General features: G+C 42.5%; 1 protein-coding gene across 1 annotated transcript; it reads left to right on the forward strand.

The window, feature by feature from the left end:
- Positions 1 to 1,598: 1,598 nt before the first annotated feature.
- Positions 1,599 to 16,225, forward strand: SIRT1 (sirtuin 1). Its single transcript, XM_018573518.1, has 10 exons — positions 1,599 to 2,017; positions 3,392 to 3,505; positions 4,498 to 4,739; positions 5,700 to 5,852; positions 8,835 to 8,982; positions 10,413 to 10,492; positions 11,371 to 11,557; positions 13,077 to 13,454; positions 13,497 to 13,625; positions 15,807 to 16,225. The coding sequence occupies exons 1-10, from the start codon at positions 1,690 to 1,692 to the stop codon at positions 16,109 to 16,111; spliced, it is 2,064 nt and encodes a 687-aa protein (XP_018429020.1). The 5' UTR covers positions 1,599 to 1,689; the 3' UTR covers positions 16,112 to 16,225.
- The last annotated feature ends 1,601 nt before the right edge of the window (positions 16,226 to 17,826 follow it).

A 17,826-nucleotide genomic window follows, 5' to 3' on the forward strand; every position in this document is an offset into this window, starting at 1 on the left:
TGATGATGTCACTGCTTAGGATCTGTGGGCAGAAGGTAAGTATAGTTTTCAACAAATTCCCAACAAAAGTGCATTTCTGCATTCTGACCTAGCGGGGAAGGGGGACGAGAATTTAATAAGCAGACCTTGCAATTGGCAATTCGACACACAGTTTTATTTAAATTGACCTTTCAGCTAAAGCAGAACTCTTATCTCCAACTATCACTTATCAAACACAGTTTGTTAATTGATTTTTTTTTGTTATATAGTTCAGTAATGCTGATTCTTAGGCAAAGATTATGCTTACTGTGAACCGCCCTCATTGAACCTCTGTTACATTTTAAAGCCCAACATCACATTTTTCATTGTCCACAAAATCCTGTGGTATCTCAGAACTCAAACGTTGCCAACATTTCCTTATTTTGCAGCCATAAGTGCACATGTGCACCACTTCATAAAGGGACTGGGTGCAAGAACCGGGGAGAGGCAACTGTCTCCAGATGACTTAACAACAAAGATGGTGACGGGGGACCAGAACTGAAGAGCAGCAGGTGAGAAGACAATGCGTGATTCAGTGGACTTGTATGTTTATGCTCAATAATCAAATGATAAAAGTAAGGGGCATATGGAGAATAACTTTCATGCGAAGGAGCAAGCTCCACTTTCCTTCACCCATTAATAGAGCATTTTTCGCATGCCTCCCTAACCTCTTACACAATAGCAAATCATTTCATTTTTTGGGGGAAAGTCTGTAAAAACGTCCTGCTTGCGCATCTAGGTGAGGATGACATAACCACTGCTTCCTGGGATGTACTAGGAGCCAGTGTTTAACTCGAAATCCCATGCATGCCCAGATGTGCTGCACATCTCTGCCTGCTATTTGACACCTGGCAGAGACCCAGGGCATGTCTGTGCTCGCGCAGACATGAAGTAGGTCTATGCATGGTCCCCAATACCTGAAACCAGGGGCATGCACATGTGCAGGCATGCCACAGGTCCCTTCCAAGTATTTGGGACGCAGCAGAGACCTTTCTCATCATGTATGCACATGTCAGGTCATCACATGTGCAGACATGCTGCAGGTTTCTGCAAGGGCCCAAATACCTGGCAGAGACCTGCATCACATCTTCACCTGTGAGATATTTCAAGATGGCAGGGAGCAGTGCCCGGAGAACTCCATGAACTAGTATTTTTCTCATTACCATACCGTGATCATTTGTATATATAGGGTAATTTGTCCTAGGTAGGGTGATGTTGAGTATTACTCTCAATGTCTTCACCTCTTCTATACAGACACATATAGCAACATTTTAAAAAAACTTCGTGGAAAAGTTTGAACTTTCCGATTGTTATTGCTGTCTCTGCTCAGGGGAAGACTGCTTTCACCTCCTATGCTTGTGACACCGAGACAAGAACTGTCATCGGTACAAGAAGCCACTGACAGAAATAACAACCTGAGAGACGAGGTCAGCCCTCCCCTCTTTATAGGAAATGTCACATTAGCAGCATGACCGGTTCAGCGCCCAGTCCCGCACTGACACCTCCGCCCTCCACCATCACAGCGACTGCTCTACCTGTTCCACGTGACGGGGTTTGTTATTGTTTACGTCACGCGGCTCACCCGCGATTGGCGAAAGCCGTGTCACGTGGGCGGCCAAGCTCCCCCTCCTCACCGCTCGATGGGCGGCTCCTACTTCAGGCTGTGGGAAAATGGCGGACGCGGATCGGCTGGGATTGAATCATACCGGCGATCTCTTCGCTTTGCCGAAAGAAAACGGCGAGCCGGCCGCTAAAAAGCCGCGGATAGACTCCGCCCACGGCGGGCAGCCGCTGTACGGCGAGAAAGAAGGGAGAGCGGGAGCGTCGGCGGAGCCGGGTGTCCCGGAAGAGGGGGAGGCCTCTGCGGAGGGAGTAGGCAGAGCGCACAATGATAGCTCGCCCCTTTCGGGCCTGTTAGGGGAACAGCGGCACCCAGCAATGCAGGCCGAGCAGGAGCTGATTAATGGAGACCTGGCGGAGCAGGCAGTCGAGTATGGAGGTGGGGCTCATTTATGTCTTCTCTGACCAGTGCGCGGCCGCTGAGCACTCCTGTACGGGAGGGTGCTGGGGACACAATTCCTCCACGGGTGGCTGCGCGCTGCTCTGTGATACCTGTCAATCAATGCACACCCCATTAGAAACTCTTTACTCATTCCTCCAGTGTATAGAGATGATGTTTTATTATGGCTCATTGGGGTTGCTGCAATTAAAGGATGTGTCTTTAGATGTGTTCAGGAATATCTTGCCCCAAAACCTTTTTGTTTTCAACCCCTAGGGTTTAAAGCCCAAACGCAAGATTACCTTCACAGTGTCACTAAACCCTCCAATCAAAAAAAGCAAATCTGACTCTTAACATCCCCACTTTAATATTTTGTTTTCCTGCGTGTCGCCCATGTACGCTTTCTTCCCCCTCACTTCCTGTCCCAGTGCACGTATATTGCAGTTACCTGCGCTGCTCTCTGTAAACTACAATTCCCATGACACATTGCACCTGGCTGCGGTTCGATTTAATTTCATTCATCAGCCTGTGGGTGGCGTTGTCTTGATTGGGCAGTTTTTTCCAGTGGCAGCGTCGGCTATGTAAAGAAGGTAGTGCGTCTTAGGAGGGAGGCTACATTCACACATACAGAGGGGCCACGTAAACAGAACGGAGCCACCCTCATAAAGAAAGCTGAGAAGACTATAAAGCCTGATCTTGGGAAGTGCAGACAGAGGTTGCTAATATAAGGTACAGCACTGATATCAGATTATGGTGTATGTATTTTTCTCTATTGCTTTTAGTGACACTTTAAAGCAAGCAAATGTTCTCGTTCCTCGGGAGGACCTGGCTGTCATGCAGACAAACTTCGTTTTGTTCATACAGCGGATGAAGTCTGGCTCCTGCGGTATGTCCTGGCCACAAGTGCTAGACCCCAGCGTCAAGGTCCCATCTCCGCCCCCCTCTCTTCCTGATCACTCAAACACACAGCCCCAGGTTCTGTTTTGTGAATGGTTAGGAGGAGAGGTGTTACCGTAGCCCTGGGGTCTATGAGACCTGCAGCACTTCCAGTCGGAGTGACCAGGAAATACAACAGGAGCTGGACTTCCTCTGCCATGTTAACTAAATTACTTGCAGGACTTAGAAGCTTGTCTGCGCGACAGCTAGGTCCCTCCTCCAAAGGAGATTGTTTGCTTGCTTGAAAACTGTGAAGATAATGCTGCTTGGAGTTGAGCTTTTTGCCGTGGGATCCATTGGGGAGATTTCCTGTCCTGGACACGCAGCAGGAAGTCAAGGGGAATCCTTTCCTAGACAGTTGTCACTGATTGGATTTTGCATATTTTGTAAGAAGACATTGAAATTTTTTGTTAATAATGTGCTTACTTTACTTTCCAGAAGATCTCCATCTAGATGATGATCTTGTTGGCGGCTTTCATTCATGTGACAGTGATGACGAAGATCGAACTTCCCATGCCAGCTCGAGTGACTGGACTCCCAAGCCTTGCATAGGTATACATTGGCAATTTTTTCCAAAAAGGTTTTGGCCTGGTTTTGACAGGGCAAAATGCTTTAACCCATAGTAGCCACTAGGGATGCACCGATACTAGTATCGATATCGGTGCAGATACCGAGTATTTGGGCGAGTACTTGTACTCGCCCAAATGCACCGATGCCTAGCCCGAGACTTCCTGTATCAGGAAGCTGGGCAGCGCGACATTACTCTCTGCGCGGCTTCCTGATTGGCCGGGAAGCTGGCTCCATGCTCCCTCGTCACTTGTTCAGAGAGAGCATGGCGTCAACTTCCCGGCCAATCAGGATGCCGGGCAGCGTGTAATGACACGGCGCCCGGCTTCCATGATTGGCCAGCAAATCAGCTCCATGCTTTCGGGACGGCTTCCGTGAGTCTTTACACGCTTCACGGCTAATCAGGAAGCCAAGTGGCGAGTCATTACTCGCCGCCTGGCTTCCTGAATTAGACTTTCGGTACTCGGTATTTGGTATCGGCGAGTACCAGAAAAAAAATATCGGTACTTGTACTCTGTACCAGAATACCGGTATCGGTGCATCCGTAGTAGCCACATTTAAAGCGACCCTGTCAGGGGTGTAAAAAAAGAATGCAGCAATTTTATACATAGCTGTCCGGAGTGTATTAAAACTGATTTCTCTTGAAGATTTCCCGTGCACCAGTACTAGCCAATATTTCCAAGCGTGATGAATAGTGTGTCCCCCACTGACATCTATGTCTCTACTGTGTCCTGTAATGGCGGGGTTTGTGGAAGATATCCACAGTGGCCAGCAGGAGACACGTTAGTCAACACTCCCAGAAGTCTCAGATCCTAACAGTGCCAGGAGCTCTTCAAGAAAGAGAAGTTTCAACACATAGATTTTTGTACTATTGGGACCTATGCCCTATGTGTTCAAACCTAATGTGTTCTGTAAACAATTTCTCAATAATGAAATATAATAAAAAGAGATACATTCCCAATTCTAATGTGTTCCAGGTCCTTACACATTTGTTCAGCGACACCTAATGATGGGTACTGACCCTAGGACCATTCTAACGGATCTGCTTCCTGATTCTGTTGCACCACCTGATCTGGATGACATGACTCTCTGGCAAATTGTGATCAACATACTGTCAGATCCACCGAAAAGGAAAAAGCGCAAAGACATTAATACTATTGAGGACGCTGTCAGACTCCTGCAAGAGAGCAAGAAAATAATGGTGTTAACTGGAGCTGGGGTAAGCCATTGTGCTGGAAGAATTTCCTCTTTTACATTGCCAGTATTCATTGTGTACCTGTGTTTGAAACTGTGGAACCAAAGGCTATGAACCATTACTCCAACACTTACAAGAGAACTATGGGGTAAGTGTTTTTCCCCATAGTTCTGTTAAGGTCACGGGAAGACATATATTAGCGTCCTCCCGTGACCCAAAGCTCAGTATATAGCAAGCTACAGCTCGCAGTATACTGAGACCGCCACAGCCGGGACGGATCCCGACATTACTGTCGAAATCCACCCAGCTATGGGAGTTACGGCTGGCTCTGCCTATCTAGAGGCAGAGCCAGCTGTATCTGCCCCCTTCCCCATCCGTTCCTCCAGTCAGAGCTAGAGGATCAGGGAGGGGGGATCCCTGCAGGGAGCCTTGACGACAGTCTCTGCAGGGAGATGATCGAGAAGTGAGTGAGTGACGGTATATGTTCGCTCACTTCCCAGTCTATTGAGCCAACGTGTGACAGTTTCATTGTCACACGTCGGCTCGAACTATGAGGAGGAGTGATTTTTACTCTCCTCATAGTTCTCCTTTTAAGGAGAACGTATGAGCATCTATAAGTGGGGGTCAGGTGAGAAGCAGCTTTACCACAGATGTGCCAGTTCATTCCCAAGAAAGCAGTTCTATTGTAAATTAACACGTTGGGTAAACTCACTTGTTATCTGGAAAGCCTGATTTTGTGTGCATTATTTTCTGTCAATAGCCACATGATACGCACTTCAGGGGATCGGTCTTGGATCGTTTTGTCACAGTAGTAGCCATCCTCTCGCTACACTTGATTTGTACAGAAACATGGCCAGTGGGATTTTCTGAAATCTTAAAGGATAATGTTAAAAGTATTAAACTTGCCAAGCTTCTTTCGTTGCATTAGGATGTGCCATGGTATGAATTTCACTTGTCTTGTTACTTGTTTATCAAACATTTTAGGTTTCTGTCTCCTGTGGAATCCCAGATTTTCGATCGAGGGATGGGATATATGCACGTCTGGCAGTGGATTTCCCTGATCTTCCAAATCCTCAAGCCATGTTTGATATTGAATACTTTAGAAAGGACCCAAGGCCATTTTTTAAATTCGCAAAGGTAGGTTTTGCCCAATAAATATAGTAAAGTTGCTTAACAAGTATGTATGAATACATTCCTGACATGTTTGACTATAGAATAGAATAACACTGGCATATTTCAAAAAAGCCATGACTGGTCCTTTGGATTGTCGCAAGTGGTGTTTCCCTAGTCTCCTCTCCTCCACTGACTGGAATTTTGTAGCAAGTCACTAAGTCAAAGGCAACAGCAGAGGGTTGATCTGTGCGAGACACCGTGTGCACGCATTCAGGAAATTCACAGGCAGCAGCATTCACTCTTATTTATGGGCCAACATCTTAGGCCGGGCTCACACCTAGGCGGCATAGTTTTTGCGCGTTTGTTGGTAGGGGCGTGTTCAATGTGCGGTTATTTGTGCGTTGTACATATTTTGATGCACGTTTGTACGTGCGTATATGTAGATGTGTGTTTTGACTGGCAGCTTATGAAACGTAAAAAAAAACAGAACAATATTCAGCGCTCTCGGATGGATGCTGTGGGGGATGTATGTGGTGGGTGAGCTATATGGTATGCAGCCCTAAGAAACAGGAGGAGATGCCCGTAGACAGTACAACAATAGAAACACACAAGGGCGCAATAACCTTGATGGAGTCTATTTTGGAGACCCCCTGTCTCTGTGTCAAGAAGGGGGAAAAAACGGATGGTGCACTTACATTTAAATCCGGGAACTGGACAAAGGGCGGCCTTCATGGAGGATCAAGTGAACCAGACCGAGTCCTTGCTCTCCCTTCCCCCTCTGCCTTCCGCTCCGCATTATCCACACCTGGTGGGCACTTTCTGGCCGTATACTCCGTACACCAGCATGGTGGAGCAACAACACACACTGGTCCACTCGATCCTCCATCAAGGCCTCCCTTTGTCCAGTTCCTGGATTTAAATGTAAGTGCACCATCCCCTTTTTCCCCTTCTTGACACAGAGACAGGGAGTCTCCAAAATAGACTCCATTAAGTTTATTGCGCCCGTGTGTTTTTATTATGAAACATTGTAGGCAATGGACGAACGCACAAGAAAATGTGCAATGTACTCTTGCCGTGCGTTATTGGCCCTTTCCATTAAAGTCTATGGGGCAAAAACGAGCTGTTAACTGCCCAAACAAGCTCATGTACCTTTTCGGGCTTTTGGTGTTTTGTTGCTCAGGTGTAAACAGGGGCCATAAGAAATCATGGATTTCTTGTGTTGGTCATTTAAAAGGCGTTTTTGAGCAGTTAAAAAAGCGCTAGGTGTGAACCAGGCCTCAGCCCAGTAAATAGATGCAGACCCTGGATGATGCCTAAACAAAGAAGGTGCCAAAAGATGGGAAAGATCAGGTGAAGGCACAGACGGGGGCAGTACTGTGATCTCTGTGGGAGATTACACATAGCTGTAGGCCTTGCACTTGTATCTTAGCATATATGCAATTACAAAGAAAATGTAATCTACAGCTAGGTTCACTTTACTGTTTTTAGACGTCTTCTAAATTGCAAGTACATGGTACATTTACAGCAGGGTGGACAAATTATTGTGCAATTCGGTGCCAGCCTGTCCAGTCTAGGGGCCAGCAGGACTTTTTTAAGAGCCAGCTCCATTGACAACAACGAGAGACAACGTCTAAAGTTAGGCACCAGCTGTTATGGAGCATTGCCTACCTGGCTCCTGGGATTTCTCCAGCTCTGATTTACAGTTAGAGTAATAGTTGTTAGGAGGAAGAAAAATGGGACAAAACATGACTGTAGTGTGATTTTATATGTTCCTTTCTGGTTTGTGTGGAAGAGGATAGATCATAGAGATGTATCATGAAGTAGCTGTCTATTATTGAGGCTCTCCTGTGGAACATATGCATTGTACTTGAGTGAGAAGGAAATTGTTTTGTTTTTTTGTAGACTGATAAAGTGAAAGCTTTGTCTCAGTAATGTTGCATTTGTTTACATTTTATTTAAAAAGGAAAAAGATTGTCTACCACAGAGTTCTGTATATAATGGTCACCTTCCGGTATCTGCAAGCTGCCTCTTGCCCCCTGTAAGCTCACCAAAACTCTCTGATGTAAAGATCTTTCGGCTTTCATTAATATTGGCTCTAGTCTGCTTCTTTATCGGTTGGTGAAGCAGCCCATTAAAATGATGTGATACAGGGGATCAGAAGCAGCTGAAAGCACCAAGAGATTAAGGGAAGCCTTCTATACCCAAGGTGTATACAACCACCCCAACCCCACCCCCAAGTTTGTGGATAAGCACTTTGAATATTGTTGGTAATCATTTGATTATGATAATTGCTAGGGATGCACCGATACCACTTTTTTAAGGCCGAGTACGAGTACCGATACTTTTTTCCAGGTACTCGCCGATACCAATTACCGATACTTTTTCTTAAAGGGACAGGTCAAATGTTTTCTAAAGCAATACAAAATCATGATTTTAGGTCAGTTTCTTAATATTATGAAGAACATGAACACTCTGTAGTGTGGCACAGCTATATCCAATTCTGCATACCTGGCTTTATATTATAAGAACTTTATAATATAAAGCCAGGTATGCAGAATTGGATACAGCTGTGCCACACTATACAATAATACACTGTTCTGGAGTCTGGACATGTGATAATCTATTTTCCCAAGAAAAAGAAGTGAGATAATCTGAGGGGATCAGCTCAAAAGCCTATATCAATGTTCTGAAAATGGAGAACAGCTCTATGGTTGAGAAGACGTCAAATCATGCTTCTGCATTTTTGCAGCTTCCACTGCCCATGCCTGATGCCTATTTAATTGTCCGTTTACTTCCAGCCAGTAGTTGGGTGAGTGTAGGTCGTAGGTAAAATATCTGCAGAGGTGACACATAGAATTGCTGCAAGGTATACATTAGGGTAGGATCTGCTGCCATAACAGCAATTGTATATTTTTATTTTGTCTCATTATACTTTATACAGTTTTTATATGGTTGTTAAATTATATTTCAGTCTTTATCATTTACCCCCCTTGTTTTTCCTTTTAGGAAATTTTTCCAGGCCAGTTTCAGCCATCTCTCTGCCACAAGTTTATTGCTATGTTGGATAAAGAGGGGAAATTACTTAGAAATTATACTCAGAATATAGACACACTGGAACAAGAAGCAGGAATTCAAAGAATTATCCAGTGTCATGGTGAGCAGTTCATATTCTATCCATTTCATAAAGTGTATTTCCACTTTTGCAGCCAAATTACAATAACACCTACTTTATATTTGTTACATGTTCCCATTCACATAGCATACCTTACAAAAAAAATATTGTTGTGTACCTTTTTTACTTGCAGTTTTCTACAATCTCCAAAACTAAATTTTTACCATTCTCTGTAATGTTCAGGTTAATGTTTTCCATAATGTACTGTGCTGGAAGATCTCAATTGTCAACTAGATCTGAACACTGTCCTAACAAAGAGTTAAAGATCTCAGGGCTTGTGTTCTGCATTTTATGTTAATGAGAGGGAACTGAGTCTTTCCCCACTTTGTCCCCATCCATTTTCACTGTTAAATTGTCCAGACAGCTTGCAGTCTGCCCAAAGGCCTGCTCCAAAGAAACAACTGAAAAGGTAAGAAATATTTTTGTTTGTTATTTTTCGCTATGCTGTGTGAATGGGAACACATAACAAACATATAGTGGGGTTTTCTCTAATTTGACTGTAAACGTGTATATACACTTTAAAAAATGTAGGGACCTTTAAATGCATCTGCTGAGAGAAATTGCTTTCCTGGCCTAAAAAGTGTTACTTGAGTCATTGTACTATTAAAAGAAAACTAGAGCCAAACCTTTTCTTGGTTTTAGTTCTCTTTTAGGGCACAGAAATGCATTTTACTAATGTACTCTTGGTACCCAAAGTCAGCATCTAGCTGACTACTGCCTGCTATCTGCTGACAGCACAGAGCTGCTCTGCACCCGATACAATATTATCGGGCTCCACCTCGCTGCCTAAATGACCTCTGGCTCTACTTCTGTAGAGCCAGCTGTGCCCACCCCCTTGCCTGTCTTTCCCTCCTATAAGCGCTGGAGGAAAAGAGAGGAGAAAATCCCTGCGGGGAGCAGTGACTGGCTGTCACCGCTTTCTACAGGGAGAAGAATGTGAGCTGAGTGATGGTTAGTGATTGCTCAGCTCTCAGTCTATAGAGCCGGTGTGTGACACCTGCAGTGTCATATGCCAGCTCTAAGTATTGGGAAAAGAACATTTTACTCTCCTAATAGGTCTCATTTAAAGGTATACAGAATATACTCCTCTATCATGTAAATTAGATATATTTTAGCTGTATGGAGAGCAGCAGTTGATAGCTTTTCTGTTCTAGCTTTCGTTGTTTGTGTTTTGGGTCTCTGACTGACAGTGTTCTTAGATTTATTTTTATTTTACAATAAATTTTAGATTTGTTCTATTTTTAGCAGTCAATTCCAATGTTTAGCAATTCAGCAATACATATTTATTCCATCTAAACTTTTTTCTTAACATTTTTTATTTTTTGTATAAATTACGAGTAAATTACTTGTGAGTAAATTACTTGTGTATAAATGACTTGTTTGTTATAACTGCAGTTTTTTTTTCTTCATAGGGTCATTTGCAATGGCCTCTTGTCTAATATGCAAACACAAAGTTGACTGTGAAGCTGTCAGAGAGGACATATTTAATCAGGTAATGTGTTTGCCTTTTATCAATTTGGTATAAATTGTTCTCGATTTTTAGATTATATTCATCGATTTAATATTGGTGATTTGCTTCATGCTTTTGGTTGAGTTCAGCTTTTGAGTAGACCGAAACATGAAAGATCACTTCTCATTGTTTGCTATGAGCTACGGATGCACCGATACCAGTATTGGTATCGGTGCTGATCTGCAAAGTTCCACCGTGACACACTCACTTTACCAGAGCTCCTTGCTCCTTTGCAGCCAGTAACCCTGACCGGTGTTCCAGGTATGGTGGAGCACGTAACCTCTTCTAGTCTCGATGCTCGGGCCTATCAGCCCCTCTTTAAGCCCTTGGGCTGTTGCATGACTGCGGGAGTTAAGTCACGTACGTACATACGTACGTACATATACAGTAGGGGTAATTTATTAAAACTGGAGCAGACAAAATCTGGAGCAGCGGTGCATGGCAACCAATTGGCTTCTCTCTTCAGTTTGTTCAAGTAAGATTTGAATATGAGAGAGAGAAGCTGATTGGTTGCCATGCGCAGCTGCTCCAGTTTTGATAAAATTCCGCTCAGTGTATATTAACCCAGCAAGTTGTATTTTTGTACAAAATATATTTGTTTGCCATTTACATTTAGAGTAAGTTGTTTTTCGATTATGGGAACTAGCAGTAGGTAAATTGGGTAGTGTCAGAAACTAAAGTGTATTTGTCATAAAATTAAGAATGAGGACTTCACTAGTATAAAAAAAAAACTTCTGACCCCCCAAAAGTTTGGAATTTCTTAATTGGAACTTTTAAGCAGTTAGTAAAGTGATATAAATGCACAAATTGTCTGATCACAAAACAACATTAACAGGTCAACTTTTTTATCCCATATATAGGTTGTTCCACGATGTCCTAGATGTCCACAGGAAGAGCCCCTTGCAATTATGAAACCTGATATTGTCTTTTTCGGGGAGAATTTGCCTGAACAATTCCACAGGGCAATGAAATATGACAAAGATGAGGTTGACCTTCTTATTGTTATTGGCTCCTCGTTGAAAGTGAGACCGGTTGCTTTAATACCAAGTAAGTGCTTTAGTGACAACTGATTAATCAACAATGAAGTGTTAGAATACACATGGGTGAAAAAGGTTTTCTTTTATGGAGTGATATGTGATCCCTTTTCATTGTTTTTTGAGGATGCCAGTTTGAGTGCACTGCCTTTCTGTTGTCTTTCTGAAAATAACTGATCTTCTGAGATTTCATTGTAAATCATATTTGTAGATAACATTAACCCTTAAAAGCTGACCTTGCATTAAAAGGCCCCCTTCGCCCATACCTTTTTGTATAATGCTCATTCCTTGTGCCCTGAGCCTCAGTGTTGCACGTTCCTTGTATCTGTCTATGTATCCTGACTCTGTGCATGCACGTCTGCTGCGTGCGTTCTCCTGTGTATTCTGAAGCTCTGTACAATGCATTTTACCTGTGTGCTATTCCCTAGTGTGTCCTGTAGTACGGTAAGTCTTTCCTTGTGCACCTGCACCTCTTGGGTTCAGTCTCTTGTCCTACTTGCCACTAAGTGCTGTACTGTCTTGGACCACTGCATGATTCCCCTTGCACTTCTGAAAGCTGTGTCTGCACGGTTGTGTTGGTGGGTTGCAACCTGGGAGCTGCCGTGCAGCGCAACATCCTCACCATCAGAGGCTCTGGAGAAGACCAGCGTCTCTTTAGACACTACGCCTCTGGCACACCCACGTTCCTTGTGCAGACATGCTGTCCCTGGCTCCCTGCATTTTCTGTAACCTGCATCCAGTTGCTCTCTAAGACCTGTGTTCTAGGCCTGTTTTCTGTTCCAGACTGATCCACAATAGCTGACGATCCCTAGTGCCCTGGTTCCCAGACATATAAAAGACACAAATTACTGCGTCTCTATAATCATTTTATACATCATTAAATGTATTTTCAAAATACAAGCTGTGTAAGTGCCTGGTATTGGCCTCCTGCTGTCCCTGTACAGTGTAGAATATGAGAGGAGGAACCAAGGAGCCGGTCAGTTCATGCGCTAACGAGATGAATGTTGCCAAGAAGAGAAAGCAGAGTAACAGCGAGATGGGCTCATCATTCTGCTGCTTCTCATTTCACTACCCATTCACAGGCTGGGGTGGATTCCGGATGACCTGGTTTTAGTGGAAGTGCGTTGATTGATGCTAGCTATCACTTTGAGGGCTTCTAATGGCAGAAAAAAGTGACACGAAAAATGTTTTTTCTTTTAATGGGCTATTATTGCATCTACATAAATAATTTAGAAGTTCTACCACTGTCCTCTCTCTAATCTGATCTGTTCTGTGACAGATTAAACAGTGGTCCTAAAGGGGCTTTTAAAGGGAATTTGTGTCAGACATGATTTGTAAAACAACACTTTCTTACCGCTTCTGCCGTTCCTGGCAGTTTACACGAGCAAAGATTTGAAACCTGGAAGAACTTCTGAGTCTTACAATTTTACAGACAGGTTTTTCTCTTCTTATTGTTCTCCCAAATGTATATTTTACAATAAAAATGACAGATTCTTGAATTGTGGAGTTTTAATTCATTTTATTTATTTCAGGCTCCATCCCTCACGAAGTGCCTCAAATTTTGATTAATAGAGAGCCTTTGCCTCATCTTCATTTTGATATTGAACTTCTTGGAGACTGTGACGTCATAATCAATGAGCTAAGCCAGAGACTAGATGGAAAGTATGCAGAACTCTGTAACGGTTCCTTGACACTTACAGAAATCACAGAGAAACCTCCCCGACCAAACAAAGTGCTTTCCATTCTGCTAGATGCACAGTCTAAGGCTTTGGGCACTGGACATGGTTTAATCTCCCAAGATGGCCTGGCTCACCCAGAATTACCTTTGACTCCTCCACTTGAAGACTGCCTGTCATCAGAAAGTGACTCTGAGCTTTCTCAAAGCTGTAAAGGAAATATGACTGTAGACAGTATAGATGGTAGAGAAGTATTTACACCACCAGAGCCTACAGAACCTGTAAGTGAGACCCCAACCAGCAATAGCGAAGAGCCGGAAAAGTGTGACAATGAGAGCAGTATTGATCTGTCCAGGACGAGTTTGTCCAAAATGGCAAAGGAGCAGATAAGCAAACGCCTAGATGGTAAGCATACATTTCAGTTGACTGTTGGTATAGTCATGTGATCAGCCTTGAAGGCTTTGAAGACAAAAAACCTAAAAGACACACAAGGATGAGGGTCTTTATTTTCAGTCATGGGCCCGTCATTTTCAAATTTCATTCGATGTAGCTAAAAATAAATCAAGGCTCCTTATCCTGGTATATATTAGCTTTTTGAATTAAGCCCAAAGTCCTTAAAGTGGAACAAGAGCCACCAATTTCATGGTTCCTTTCAACGAATGACAACAGTCAAGATTGCCAGTGTGCTTAATTCAGCTCTCAACCAATCTTTCAAGCCTTCATATGGCTGATCTCATAGCTAATCACAAGTGCCACACCATTGCAACTGCAGTCCAAGTAGAGGCTAAGACTCACATTCCTTGGCTGTAAAGGATTAGAGGTAGCACTTAAATTTCAGGTAGCTTTAAATGAAAACCACTATCAACTTTTCTTTACTATTTGATATTGAGTACACACATGTGCTGCTACATACCTCTGTTTACAGGTACAACTGTTTCCTGAATTGCCAGGGAACCCCTGAGGCTGACAAATAAGTGTAAATAATATATTTATACTAGGTCATTGTTGCCCCTGATGTTTGATTTTCATTTACAGCTGTCCTAAATCTGATTGTGCTCAATACACAACCAGATTAAGATTCTATCTGTGAGAATTAACCCCTTCATGACTGAGGCCCTTTTTTCCATTTTTGCACCCATGTTATATTCCACATTTTAGGCCTGAAAATACTACTTACCTGTAACCTACTTAGAAGGGGGACCCAGTCTGCCAGATTGCTGTAAGTGAGTTGGGCAATATGGGAAACCTTAGAGGGCGGCATGCATCATTGCTTAGCATGGCAAAAAACCATGCTAATGCTTGAAGTCCTTAAACAAGCTTTGGGGTTCCTGCAGTGCAATGAGGGATTTTATATGTAAACAGAACTTGTGCCCGCTTTCATTTAATGAAGAGACGCTGTATTTACTAGCGATTTGGTTTCTTGGCTTTCCCCCAAAAAGCCTGACCATGTTTGTTTCATTATTTAGGGCTAGTGTACCAGGGCTTTTGAATTGTGTTTGCCCTGCGTTTGCATTAACAGCAAGCTCTGTGGAGGCATAAAAATAACAGTGCACAAACTGATCTCATGCAGACTTTTCACTTTCAAAATGCTCTAAAGCCACTACACCCTGACCAGACGTGATCTTAAAACCCTGTATACACTAAACCCTAGCGAGTTGTAATCACTATTCTGGTTGCATGCCTGGCTGGTGACATCAAAAGGTCTGCTTTAAGAAATAGATGTCGAACACCCAACTACCAAATTAAGATTGATTTTTCTCTCCCGTTCATTGAAGGACACAGGGAACAGATCGGAGATCCTGTACTGTAGGGTAATAGCGCCACCTGCAGGAGAAGGACGCTAGGCACAAAACTAAAGACCAATCACAGCCTAGGGGCGGCCCCTGCCGGTGGCCAAAACCCCCCACCTGCTGACAAGTCTCCAGTTTTTTGCCTAGCGTCAGGAGTAAGGAGCTAAGAATTTTTTTCGGGTATTCTTACCTGCTTCTTCCTGATCTTTTTCAGTGGAATCTTCTAGCAAGTGTTGTCCGGGCGAAAGGCTGGAAGTCCCGGATCCTTGGAGTCTCCCCGGGACGACCGACGATCGCATGCAGGCCCGCTCCGGTGGGTCGGCTGCGACGATCCCGCTCTGGCGGGGTGGCCTATGGGTTTGCCCCAGGGGGGTACATATGACTGGGGGTCTCGGCCGCCCAGTCACAGTGCTCCCCACAGGCTTCTGGCGCCGCGGCTGCGGTCGGGGGCGCCAGTCTTCCGCAGTACCTGTGCACCTGGAAAAGGCCATATCAAATAGTCAATACACAGTAGATATGGGATGAGCAACCTACTATCTACTGTGTATTGACTATTTGATATGGCCTTTATATGTGTCTTAATATGTTTTGAGCTTGTTATAAGAAATAAAGAAAGATTTATATTTATACTCCACACCTGTAGCTGTATGTATTTTGTGGCACCTTGAAAAAACCCCAGGCTCGATTGCAACCAATCCTTGCTTGTCTATCAGTTATAGTGATGTGGTGTCACCCACTTAACTCGCACCTCCCTACCTACTGTTCTACTAATTCTCATCTTTATTTGTTCTTTCAGGCACACAATATTTATTTCTATCCCCAAATCGCTATATTTTTCATGGTGCTGAAGTGTTTTCTGATTCTGACGACGACCTGTCATCCAGCTCTTGTGGAACAAACAGCGACAGTGACTCTTTACAGAGCCCAGGTTTACAGGAAGCGGCTGAAGATGACAGTGAAATTGAAGATTTCTACCCTATTAAATATGATCATGACTCTGATACTGAAAATCGGACAGGCTTTGAGGAAGAGCCCGAAGCCGCTGTAATCTATGAGAACAGTGAGATTCTAGGTGATGACAATACAGTCACAAAGTTATAGTATGGACATTGCCTTAATCCACCAATCACCAGCATTTATTATTACAAAGTGGACAGGAAAAAAAAAAGCATGTCAATATGTGGACTTCAGAGCATGCACAACAGAAGATGTTACTTTAAATATAATAAAACACGGGAAGTAAATGGTCATAAGAATTTTTTTTTGTTTTGTTTTAAAGGAATTGAAATTCACACTAAACCATTCTGTAATTAGTTTTGTAACCGTTTACCCTTTTTGTTTTTGCTTGGTCATTTAAAATTCAGATGCAGTATTGTGATTTAATAATTTATGTAGCCTTTTAGTACATTTTTTTTTTCTTTTCTTTTTTTTAATTTAAAAAAAAAAACATTCTTGTGAAAACTATTTAAAAGTAAGGTTTACGTTAAAGAAACAGCTAAAATAGGCCAAAGACAAAGTTTTTTTGTTTTTCTTCTGGTTTTTTTTTTTTTTTGGGTAACAGTACATTACTGGTTAACAACACAATTCACATGTTCCTTTTTTTACTTTTTTTTTTTTTTTTCCTTGAACTTTTTTTATCAGATAAGTACATTTTTTTTCTAGATAACTCTTATTCCTTGATTGAATTAGTTACTTTTCAGTTCTTGTAATATAGGCTTAAGACGATTTGGGGGGAAATGAGCCAATATAAAACCAAATTTTCTTAACTTTTTGATACACTTAAATGCATATCTCTCTACAAGATGAAAATGGGATCTTGCATCTCTGCATTAATACATCTGTTTTCTCTATATTCATGTGATTTGCAGCTCTTTGTTAAAAAAAAAAAAATATGTAAATGTTAATGTCGAGGCTCTTGTTTTGCGTTGAGAATATGTGCCTAATTTATTTTTTGGTCTGCTTTGTCTGTATGGGTGGGAAGAGCTTTCTCCTTCTGGTAGAATTTGTATCGAAGAGACCTTTCAATAAAAATTCTATCATCTTAATATGCAAGCTACTTGTACTATAATGTTGATCTGCGTTATGTCTTTCAGTCAGTATTTTATAATATTGGACATTCTTGTATAGTATTATATTTGTACCTCACCTCTCTTTAATAACAGTGTCTAGAATAACCTAAATCCAACTTGAGTTTGAATATTCAGTTCTGAGTGTGGACATCAGTGAGGCTTATACACCTTCCGGGTTGATGAACCTTGGAGGGATCATACCACCTTATAAGCTAGCAGGTGTGCCCTAGCCTATCCAATACAGAGTTTGAGTTGAACCGATCATTTGATAGCATTCAGATATTTATTTTGTAATTTTTCAGGGTTGATTTGCTTAAGTGATCGAATCAAAACGTTGTTTACCATTTGAAAATGTATATTACATCTGTGCACATGGTATCCAATGGGATAAATGCTTTTCAGACATTAAATAATCCATCTAAGCCATCTATGTAAATGTTACATTTAAATGTCTTCATTAAAATGAATGTTGCATTCTGTGTATGTACTATGTTTTACTGGAGTTCAAAAGAACATCAATTTTAATGATTTAATTTAGGTCAGTGATGCTCAATTTTTTTTTATTTGGGCCTCCAGGTATTTCTGTGCCATTGGTCTGGACCTCGTGTGACTTTTCCATGTACTGGGGCTGTAAACATGTGATTTCTAATATTGTAGAATTATTTACCGTCAAGACATGCCAGCCAATGTATGGTCTGTGCAACGCACTGCAGCCCTGCACTGAGTAATCTAGCATAACACTCTGAA

Source organism: Nanorana parkeri, unplaced genomic scaffold (assembly GCF_000935625.1).
Source record: "Nanorana parkeri isolate BGI_ZX_2015 unplaced genomic scaffold, ASM93562v1 scaffold2410, whole genome shotgun sequence".
NCBI classification, from domain to species: domain Eukaryota; kingdom Metazoa; phylum Chordata; class Amphibia; order Anura; family Dicroglossidae; genus Nanorana; species Nanorana parkeri.

What these genes read in the sequence shown, in the direction of transcription:
- SIRT1 (XM_018573518.1), top strand. Translation starts at nt 1,690, where the DNA reads ATGGCGGACGCGGATCGGCTGGGATTGAATCATACCGGCGATCTCTTC. An exon ending in GCAGGCAGTCGAGTATGGAG is followed by an intron (nt 2,018 to 3,391) that starts GTGGGGCTCATT and finishes TTTACTTTCCAG; the next exon opens with AAGATCTCCATCTAGATGAT. An exon ending in ACCGGTTGCTTTAATACCAA is followed by an intron (nt 11,558 to 13,076) that starts GTAAGTGCTTTA and finishes TATTTATTTCAG; the next exon opens with GCTCCATCCCTCACGAAGTG.